The sequence below is a fragment of the Lipotes vexillifer genome, unplaced genomic scaffold, assembly GCF_000442215.2.
Source record: "Lipotes vexillifer unplaced genomic scaffold, Lipotes_vexillifer_v1.1 scaffold242, whole genome shotgun sequence".
In the NCBI taxonomy this organism is placed as follows: domain Eukaryota; kingdom Metazoa; phylum Chordata; class Mammalia; order Artiodactyla; family Lipotidae; genus Lipotes; species Lipotes vexillifer.
In genome coordinates, this window is record NW_006771376.1 from 1 (window position 1) to 11,652 (window position 11,652).

Here is an 11,652-nt window from a genome sequence, read left to right on the forward strand (position 1 = left end):
GACTGTCCTCAATTCTTTTCATTCTTTTTTCTTTATTCTGCTCTGCAGTAGTTATTTCCACTTATTTATCTTTCAGGTCACTTATCCGTTCTTGTGCCTCAGTTATTCTGCTGTTGATCCCTTCTAGAGAATTTTTAAATATATGGAATGGTTCACGAATTTGCATGTCATCCTTGTGCAGGGACCATGCTAATCTTCTCTGTAGCGTTCCAATTTTAGTATATGTGCTGCTGAAGCAAGCACATCATCAGATCTTTTATTTTCATAAATGAACTCTGGTGGCAGAAGGAAAAGCAACCAGCCTAATTCTTAATATAATCAGACCTTTTTTTTTTTTTTTTTTTTTTAAGTAACAGATTTTTTACTACATTTGGCCTAGATATCTGCATAGTTCACTTATGATTTAGGATCCTTGATAATCAGTTGGCATACCTGTGAAACCTTTGAGTAGTTTCTGGACATTTTAATTTTGCCATGACTTTAGATAGGTTGATTTTAAGCTCAGGTGTTTTGAGCAACAGAGAAGTCCTAGGACTCAGTAACTATTGCTGTTTTACACTAGAAAAAAAATATTGTTTAATTGTTGCAACTAGTCAATCTAAACCATTTCATTCTTTTCAACAGTATTATTGAAGTATGATATGTAAAACTCTACAGATAACATCATTTTGTATATAGAAAATCATGAATAATCCATGAGTAAACTATTAGAACTAATAAGTAGCTTAGCAAGTCAGTATCAGTATATATAAATCATTTGTATTTATATATGCTTGCAGGAACAATCTGAGATTGAAATTCAGAAAACAATCTCATGTGTAATAGCATCAAAAAGAATAAAATACTTAATAAATTTAACAAAGGAAATTCAAAACTTATGCTCAGAAAACCATAAAACATTTTTTAAAGAAATTAAAGATGTAGATAATAAATGGAGACAATTCATGTTCATCAATTTAAAGAATTAATACATTCCCAACAGTGTATGAGGATTCCAGTTTTTCCAACACTAAATGTTGTGTACCTCTTTTGTTTGTAACCATTGTACTGGGTGTGTAGCAGTATCTTTTTTTAAAAAATTAATTTATTAATTTTTGGCTGCCTTGGGTCTTCATTGCAGTGCATGGGCTTCTTATTGCGGTTGCTTCTCTTGTTGCGGAGCACGGGCTCTAGGCGCACAGGCTTCAGTAGTTGTGGCTTGCGGGCTCAGTAGTTGTGGCTCATGGGCTTCATTGCTCCACAGCATGTGGGATCTTCCTGGACCAGGGATCGAATCCGTGTGCCCTGCCTTGGCAGGTGGATTCTTAACCACTGCGCCATCAGCGAAGCCCCTGTAGTAGTATCTTATTGTGATTTTAATTCACATTTTCCTAATGACATTGATGTTAAGCACATTTTCACATGTGTGTTCACCATTTGTATGTTCTTTTTGGTGAAATGACTTTTCAGTTCTTTTGCACGTTTTTAAATTGGCTTGTTTTCTTACTAATTTATAAAAGTTCATTATATATTCTGATCCTGAATATATATTCTGAATTATATGTTCAAGTCCTTCATCAGATACACACTTTGGAAATATTTTCTGCCAGTCTCTGGCTTATCATTTACTTAGTTGTGTTTTCCTTAATGGGCTGAAGTTTTTGTTTTTAATAAAATACAATTTATCTGTTTTTTTTTCTTCTGTATCTTGTGCTTTTGTTATCATGTCTAAGAATACTTTTCTAACCCAAGGCACAAAGACTTTCCCCTATATATTTTTTCAGAAGTTTTCGTTCTTCTATTAAGTCTAGGAGCTGTTTTGAGTTAATCTTTGTATGTGGTGTTAAGTAAGGATCTAAGTTCATTGCTTTGCATGGGGATATGTAGTTGTACCAGCACCAGTTGTTGAAAAGACTGTTCTTACCACATTGAAACTTCTGGACACCTTAGCTGAAAACCAGTTGACCACAAATATAGGGGCATACTTCTGGACTTTCAGTTCTCTTTCACTGATCTATATGCCTATTCATATGCTGGACTGTCTCAATTACTAGAGCTTTATAGTAAGTTCTGAAATCGGGTAATCCAAGTCCTCCAACCATTTGCTTCTTTTTCAGAATTATTTTGGCTATTCTAGATCTTTTGCAGATCTTAATATTAAATTTTAGGGGCAGCATATCATCTTAACAACATTAAGTCTTCTAATCCATGAACATTTATTTATTTAGATGTTTTCATTTAGATCTTTATTTATTTAGAGTTAAAAAAATTTCAGCAATGAGTTGTAGTTTTCAGGGTACAAATCTTATGCTTCTTCCATTAAATTTATTCTTAAATATTTTATTCTTTTTTGATGCTGTTGTAAATGGAGTTGTGTTCTTAATTTAACTTTTGGATTGTTCATTCCTAGTGTATAGAAATAGAGTTGTTTTTTATATATTGACCTTGTATCCTATGACCTTGCTAAACATATTTATTCGTTTTGGTAGCTTTTTTTTTCCCCTAGATTCATTAGTGTTTTCTACTCAGTTAATTATTAATTACAAATAAAAACAGTATTACTTTTTCCTTTTTAATCTTTATTCAGTTTTTCTTGCCTTCTTGCACTGGCTTGGACCAGTACAATGCTTAATATAAGAAGCAGGAGCTAACATCCTTGTTTCCAGCGTTGGGGAAAAAGCATTTATTCCTTCACCATTTAAGTATAATGTTCACCATAGGTTTTTTAGGTCTAGGAAGTTTACTTCTTTTCCTAATTTGTTGAGAGTTTTTATTATGAATAGGTATTTGATTTTGTCAAATGCTTTTTCTGCATCTATTGAGATGATCAGGTTTTTTTCTGTTAATATAATATATTACATTGGGTTTTGGATGTTAAACTAGTCTTGAATTCCTGTGATAAATTCTACTTGATCATGGTTTATAATCCTCTTACTATGTTACCAAATATGGTTTACTAATATTTTGTTAAAGATTTTTGTGTCTGTGATCATGAGGGTTCTGTAGTTTTCTTTTCATGTGGTATCTTTGGCTTTTATATCAGAGTAATACTAGCCTCACAAAATGAGTTGGAAGTGTTTCTGCTCTTTTTCTGAAAGAGTTGTGAAGGATTAGTATTAATTCTTCTTTTAAATATTTGATAGCATTCACCAGTGAAACTGTCTGGGCTTGGACTTCTCAGTGTGGGAAGATTTTTATTTAAATTTTTCTATCTATTATAATTCTGTCTAGATTTTGTGTTTCTTCTTGAGTAGGTTTGGTATTTTTTGTCTTCCTGGGACTGTTTTTATTTCCTTTAAGTTGTCTGATTTATTGGCATAAATTTGTTCATAATATTCCCTTATAATTTTTAATATCTGTGGGATTCATAGCATTTTCCCCTCTTTTATTTTTTATTTTGGTAGCTTATATCTTCTCTTAATTTCTTACCCTTGTATTTTTTTAAGAATGTGGTTAAAATTTAATTTTTTTCCAGCTTTATTGAGGTATAATTGACAAATAAATGGTAATATATTTAAAGTGTACAACATAATGATTTGATACATATACATTGTGAAAGGATTCCAACATTTAAGTTAGTTAACACATCTATCACCTCACATGGTTACTTTTTTTGGGTGTGTGAAAAAGCTTAACCTGCATATTAAGAAAAGAAAAAAAGCTTAAGGTTACACTCTTCAGTAAGGTAGAACCTTAGGTAATTCATGTGAGACTTATCTTCTGGTAAAGGTATTTTAACTTCCCTCTAAGCACTGCTTTAACTGCATCTTTTCATTTTTAATATGTTGTATTTTCATTTCGTTCAGTTAAAAATATTAAAAAAAAATTTTTCTTGCTATTTCTTCATTGACTCGGGTTATTTAGGAGTGCGTTTTTTGATTTCCAAATATTTGAGGTTTTCCCAGATTTCTTTGGATTCATATATTTTGGGGCTCTTTTGTTAGATGTATATGCATTTATAATTGGTATATTCAAAGAAGAAATACATAAATAAATGATAACGGTTGGAGATTTCAATATCCTACTCTCAAAAACTGATAAAACAATTAGAAAGAGTATAGAGGACTTAAGCAATCCTGTCAGTCAACTTGACCTAGCTGACATCATAGACTCTCCACCCAGCAACTACAGATAACAGATTCTTTCCAAACACATACATATGGAACAATTGCCAGGATAGACTATATGCTGGGACACAAAACAAGTTTCAGTACCTTTTAAAAGGCTGAAACCATACAAAGTATGTCTCCAACCACAACAGAATTACACATAGAGTGGCATGGACATACATACACTACCAAATGTAAAATAGATAGCTAGTGGGAAGCAGCCACACAGCACAGGGAGATCAGTTTGGTGCTTTGTGACCACCTAGAGGGGTGGGATAGGGAAGGTGGGAGGGAGACGCAAGAGGGAGGAGATATGGGTATATATGTGTATGTATAGCTGATTCACTTTGTTATACAGCAGAAACTAACACACCATTGTAAAGCAATTATACTCCAATAAAGATGTTAAAAAAAAAAAAAGATATCCACACCAGGTCCATTCTTTGTCTGGAGCTTGCTTTCCCTTGCTATGAAAGTGGTAAATCCCACAAGCTCAGGATTTTTCTCCTGTAACACCTACTGCACATGCAGGCATTCATCCTGGGCCCTTTGCATTGCCTTCACGAGACTTGGGGGCAAGGGGAATTGACAAGAAGAAGAGTCCCTGACTGCTCCCATAACCCTGAGTGGCACAACAAGGACTAAAAACTTCTATTGGCTAAATCTAGAGGCCTCTTAAGCTAAAAACCATGGCTGGTTTTAACACTCCACCACTTCCTATTCCTAGGAAGGGTGATTTAGCCTTTTTTAAATGTCAGTCTCCATATATAATATAGAGATACAATGATAGTACCTATTTCACAGAGTTGTAAGGATTGAATGAGTCCATGTAAAGAGTGAGAGTGCCATGTAGAAAGTACTCAATAAATGGTGGCTGTCTAGAGACTTTATGTTGGTCTTCCTCTGCCTTTCCCTTGGAGAATCTATTCTCTGGCATATTTATTTAGACTGCCTCACTTTAAAAGATTCTTCTGTAATTCACAGACATTTTCAGGAGGTTGTTGTCCTACCATTTCATTGAAGACGAGGTCCAGAATTGTCATGCTTTCCTCTCTGCCTCTCTTCTAATTACCCCATTAAGGTTATGACAAAATTCTAATGAATTCCGTCAGTTGAAAATTGTGAGATTAAACGTATACTCCAAGGTGAAGGAGATTTTAGGTTAATATTAGGAATGGACTTCTAAAGTCAGAAGTGTCCAACAACAGAATGGGCCGACTCCGGGCATACAGACAGAGGCTTTCGACTTGCAGAGCTCTGATTTGCCACTGCTTCATCTGTCACATCAAGTCCCTGGGGTCTGCAAGCTGTTGTAATCTATTACACTGCAGTGAGGACTGTACCAAACAGATATGCTACCTAAGTATTATATTTGTGTGACTTTGGAATTTGTGATGCACGATTTTATACTGTTGTAGTCAAATGAATTGATGAGAGGAAATGAACTATAACTTAGTGAATTGAGAAAGGTTATCAGACTTCCCTGGGTATTGCCAAATACAGAGAGCAAACTTTAATGTTAGACTCCAGTTGAAGATCTGGCTCTTGAATCTCCTGCAGAGCTAAAGGCACACACAGCTCTGCAGTGAGGTCATGATAGTCTGGGGCCTATGTTGAGTGTAATTAGGCCCATCCATACTACACACATTATTCCATATTTTGATAAAGTGGGGAAAAATATTGAGGTTTTATCATATATACGACGTTTATGTGCAAAGTTCAACAGATGTTGCATGCTGCTTTCAGAATTAAAGAAAATTACTTGGGCACTGATGTGTCCTTCCGTGAAATGTTTTATTCTTAGCTGTCACACTCCCTGTCCCTTGCCGACAACCATTATAGTGACCAGAAAGTCTGCTTGCTCTGCAGTGATGTGTCTTGACTAGTGCCCATTAGTTTTCAGTAGTTACCCCTGGCCTGCATGTTAGCCTTCAGTTTAATGGCCTTTTTTATGTTCATTCATTTTATTTTATTTCCCATCGTGGTTTTGTTTATTTCTTTTTTGTTTTTTGTTTTTTCTGTTCTCTTTTTTAAAACCGTCGTGGTTTGCCCTTCATATTCCCCAATATTTGCACATGACAAGATGTTGCCATCCCAACATTACCTCCCACTTCACTGACCAGTGCCACTACTGACCATCTAGCACCAGCCACAACTGGACCACTGCCTTCAGCTCCTCGGGATGTCGTGGCCTCCTTGGTCTCTACCCGCTTCATCAAATTGACATGGCGGACACCTGCATCAGATCCTCATGGGGACAACCTTACCTACTCTGTCTTCTACACCAAGGAGGGGATTGCTAGGTAAGTGCCTGTACGTCTGGAGCCGGTTGGTTGCATCTTGTCCACCCAAGACCAGCCGTCCCCACCCTGACTCTTTACTGTGTAGAATCTGTACCAACTTTCAGTCCAGAAAATATGATCACCAAGATGACCTAGTTTTAGGTCATTAAAAGTAAATTCCTAAACAGAGTGAAGTCCTGGTATTCTTTCCTGCCTCTCTGGGATGACTTGGGGAGAGAGTTATTTAAGTTAGAAGTATTAAAATGTAACCAGGGCTACCGTTTTTTCATAAGAGTCAGTCAAGCACAACCCATAGGCTATGTCTTTCTTAGAACTTTCAGATTCTAGAAATTAAGGTAGTTATTAAAGTAATCTTAATGAATATCTGTCTGCACCCGTACATGGATGTGGGCTGCTGAGCTCTGGGGTGGGGTGGGGGGGGTCTCCTTGATGACACAACAGTATTTAGTGACTCATTTTCCTAAAACAGCATTTCTTTAAATTTCTCTCCATCTCCACCTCTTTCAGGAACTCACGTTGCCTCTCCATTGCTTTTGGAGATTCTCCAGAATCACCAGACTGCTTTACTCCACAGTCTACCTTTGTTTTATCTATCCAGGCTTATTTTCCTTTAACCCCAGTTTAGCTCACTTTCTAATGAAACCAGTCTAATTCCTGTCACTATGCAGCCTTTTTTCCCAGTCTGTTCTCTTCAGTAACTTCCCCGTTGAAAAAGGGTTTTTCAACTAAAACTAAAATTCAGTTAATCTTTCTTGGCCCAGACTAAGCCCCATGAAGCCCTCATAAATCTTTCTCTACCTTTTTCATCACATGCAGCTTTTCTCTTGTATGTATGTCTGTGCCACTGATATTGGCACTTAATTATGATAACACATGATCTAATACTACCATAGTTGTTACTCTTCTGTTATTTTATGTGTATTTGTGTTGTCTTCCCAACCAGGTTATAAACTCTTTGGAAGGTACCATGCCACATGCTGACTGTGTACTCTGAATATTGCTGAGTAGATTCCTTCATTGTGCTGTTACTTCACACCAAAATAAGAAAACTAAAATAATCTGTTTTGGTTACGGCCCTAACCCATGAAATAAAGCTTGTATTTCTACAAGGGTGCTTACATTTGATATATATTGTATTAAATACCAGACTGGCAAGTTCAGCAAGTATAGGCACCTTCGTCAAGTCAGTACCCCTTGGTTTAAGACTCTTTAGACATCTGAGTGACATAATTTCAGTCAGATAGGTGGAGCTGCTCCCAGGGTAATAGAATGTTCATCCGAACACTGCACTGAATGTTTGGGGAGTTACAAAGATAAGAAACATAGAGCTAGTCCCAGAAAGGCAAGATATTACTACCAAACAGAACCTGTCTTAAAATGTTTCCAGTAGGCTTTTAGATCGCATTGCAAACGTCATGGGATTTCACAGAAGGAAAAAAGCTTTTAGTAATTCCTCAGAAGCAAGCTTATGTGCATCACAGGGCCTTTGCTCTTGTTGTTCCTTCTACCAGAACTGCATTTCCCTCACAAATAACTGTCTGGCTTCTTGTCCATCATCCTCAGATGATCCCTACTCAGGTCTTCCATGACTACCCACCCAGCTTAACCCCTTGGTCACTGTCGCACAGCCGGGCACTTGGTGGCTTGTTCCCAAGCCAGTTGTTAAATTTTCAGGAAATTTTGCAAACCCGATGACATGGCTCAGTAGCTCAAAATTGGGCATAGAGGGAGTGTTTACAGTGAGAAGTGCTACAAACCAGAGCCAGTTGTTAAACATTTACCAGAACATCACTGTAACATACCACCGTATTTTGTTTTTTAGCTTTTGTGTTGTGTTTCTTCAGAACACTTAATACTCAGAAATTTTCTCTTCATATTAATGCATTCATGGTGTTTGTCTTGTTCAGTGGAGTATCACCATCACCTGGAACAGAGCCTGGCTTATAAGTAGCACTACAAGTATAAATAAATACTTGTTAAGTGAGTAATTCTAATGAATGGAGAAATAATAATTATTCAAGAAATAATGTTGAGATAGTTAACCTCCGTTTAATATAAGGAATAAAACTTGTATCTCTGTCTTATGTATAACAACAAGTTATAGATGTATCAAGACGTATTTTTAAAACTTCTAAGTGTATTAGAAGAAAATATAGAAACTGTTTTCATCACTTAATGTATCTTTTAAAGGAAGACAGAAAATTCAGGAACCATATAGGAGAGATTGACAGAGTTTATTATATAACTAAAATTCCATGTGATAAAACATAATAAAATCAAATTATCAACTGATAAGCTGGGAAAAAATTTAACATTTGTAGAAGATTGTATTGATACCCAGTCTATATAAAGAACTTCTACAAATCACAAGTAAAAGACATATCTCAAGAGGCAGATGGTATAAGTAGGTGCCTCAGAGAAGTTAGTGGAAAGCCCATTAAAGTTCAAAAAAAAAGTTTTCACAATTACTAACAATCTTGGAAATACAAAATGAGTTACCATTTTTCACCTGTAAGGCTGGCAGAAATTTTAAGTTGATAATATCCAGTGTTAAGTGAGCTGAATGTTGGGATTAAATCCAATCTAGGCTCTTGGTGGCAGTATAAGTTAGAGGAGCCTTTGGAGAAGGTGATTTGGCAGAATTAAAAAAAAATTTTTAATGCACATTTCTTTCAACCCAACAATTACACTTCTAGGTGTCTGTCCTATAGATATTCCAATATACATACACATAGGGCACTCATAAAAAATGTTTATTTTAGCATTATTTGTAAGGATTAAAAAAGGGAAAGTAAATGTCCACTGGTAGAGGAATGGGCATATAGTTAATATATGTATATCCATATGAAGTATGATGCAGGAATTTTTTAAATGACTTATATCTGTGTATTTTGATGTGTATATAAATGCCTAGGTCAGTGATTCTCAACCAGGGACAGTTTTGCCCCCCATCTCCCAGTGGGCATTTGGCAATGTCTGCTGACATTTTTGGTTATTGCAGCTGAGATGGGAGGGGATGCTTACTGCTGTCTAGTGAGTAGAAGCCAGAGATGCTGATAAACATCCTACAATGTACAGGACAGCTCCCCGCCACCCACCAAAACAAAGAATTATCCTGCCCAAAATGTCAAGATACAGGTCTACATGCCACCTTTAGGTCTCAGGGTGGAACAGGTTTTAAGGAGGGAGAAAAACTAGGACTTTTAATTATATATACTTTTGTTTTTAATGGGAATCTATCACTTATTAGTGAATCGTGTTGAAATAAGCAGGGATGATTAATAAATGAAGTTGGAATTGAAAAAATGAGGAAGATAAATTGGCACGGGCAGGAGGACAGGGCAAGTATATGTGAAGAAAGAGGAGATGCAAGGAAGATCCAATTTAATTTGTGTTGTTGGAAGGATGGGAAAGTAAGAAAGCTCTGGCCTAGAGTTTTTGGTCAGAATTAGTAAGAGATTACAATAAAGTGGAAGTTTGGAGCCAAGTGTTGGAATGCCAGTAAGAATTTTGACAGTCAGTTAAGAAGGGACCATTTTAGACTCCTGAGCAAGTGTACACTGTGGTTTTATTAAACAGCTTTTATTAGCAGTACTTGGAGGGCATAAGATTAGAGAGAAAAAGCAGTGGAGTCAGGGAGACAGATCAGTAGTAGTTAGGTTGATCTAGGCATGCGGTAGGCCCAGATGAAGATGACAGCAGTGACTTGGAACAGACAATAAATCTGGGGAATATTTCAAAGGAATATTCTTGGAGATTGTAATAATAATTTTTGTCGCTTCATTACTTTAAGATTATGATTTCTGAATAGAAGCAATGAAGGAATAGAAATAAAACTAAGTCAAAGACTAGATCCCTGTTGTTTTATAAACAAAGTTATTTAACCTTTATAAGTTAAATTTTCTCATCTAAAAAATGAAGGTCTTCATAGACATTATCTTCATAGACTTAAAACATTTCCATGTGAGGATATATGCCGCTGCCTGCATTACGAATTCCCCTACTTCCTGCGTTTGATAATTCAACCACCAGGTGGCATTATGTGCCTTGGTCATGAGCTATATAATTCTGCTGGGTACCTGAGTTTCCTGAAATTCCAAAGGGTTCTTCCTCTGCCATTTCACCTATGAAATGTTCACCTTTTTTTTTTTCAATGCCTTTCATGTAAACAGCAGTATTTTCTGTTAGCCACCAAATGGAAAGTACAGAGTAAGTTATTCCAGAAATTAATAGCATTTTAGAGTTGGACAAAGCCTTACGTATCTGTCAGTCTAGTCCGGGAGCTGGCAAACTATAGACCCTGGGCCAAATCAAACTTGTTATTTTTGTGGCCCAAGAGCTAAGAATAGTTTTTACATTTTCAAACGGTTACATTTTAATAGGTTATACAAGTAACTACAGTTCACCCTTGAACAACATGGGTTTGAACTGCACACATCCACTTATATGTGGATTTTTCTCAGTAAATCCATAGTACAGTACTACACAATCCACAATTGGTTGAATTCCCAGATTCAGAACTGTGGATAGGGAGTACCAACTAAAGTTATACTTGGATTTTTAACTGTGGAGATGGTTGGTAATATTTTTCATTTGGCATCTTGGCCTGTAGGTATTTACTATCAAGCCCTTTAAGAAAAAGTTCACCACCCTGGGCTCATTCTTTCATTTAATACATGAAGAAACCGAAGCCCAGAAAGAATTGGTGACTTTCCCACGATCCCCTAGCAAGCTAGTAGTGTTGCCAGAACTAGAATTGGAGCTCCTAACTTCTGGCCCAGCACTGTCTTAGTATAAAGTGTATCTTTTCCTTTCTCTTTTGACTCTTAGCTAAGACATTCTAACCTAAGACCCATTGTAACCTCACACATTTATGAGAATTGTCCTTCATAACTCACCCTGGATCTTTCCTGAAGTCAAAAGTTTGTTTCTAGACAGATACTTGGTTCTGGGACCTCAGACCAATCTACTGTTAGAAGCCTTTTCAGGTGCTAGATGTTTCATCTTAAGGAATCATACCTACTACTGATTTTTTCTTATTGTAATGCTTCTGTAGAAATTTGTTCTAGGTATTTTCCCCTTTTACATAGGAACAAACAAAAAGATAAACGTGATATCATTACTATATCATGTACACATCAAAAGGCAAATTTCCATTCATTCAGCACACATTTGCGATGCTACTTCTGTGTGTGAGCCTTCTGCTAGTGCTTCTGTGGTATGTAACATGAATGAACACTCTTTTACTTTGATTTCAAGTA

The 11,652-nt window shown here is 36.2% G+C and overlaps 1 protein-coding gene across 1 annotated transcript in view; it reads left to right on the plus strand.

Moving 5' to 3' along the window:
- Positions 1 to 6,171: 6,171 nt before the first annotated feature.
- Positions 6,172 to 11,652, plus strand: part of NEO1 (neogenin 1) — a gene marked incomplete at its 5' end in the record, with an annotated part of 64,416 nt that continues 58,935 nt past the window's right edge. The window contains one exon of the mRNA XM_007446712.1: positions 6,172 to 6,391. Within this exon, the coding sequence (XP_007446774.1) occupies positions 6,172 to 6,391 (220 nt within the window). The remainder of the gene's footprint in view (positions 6,392 to 11,652) is intronic.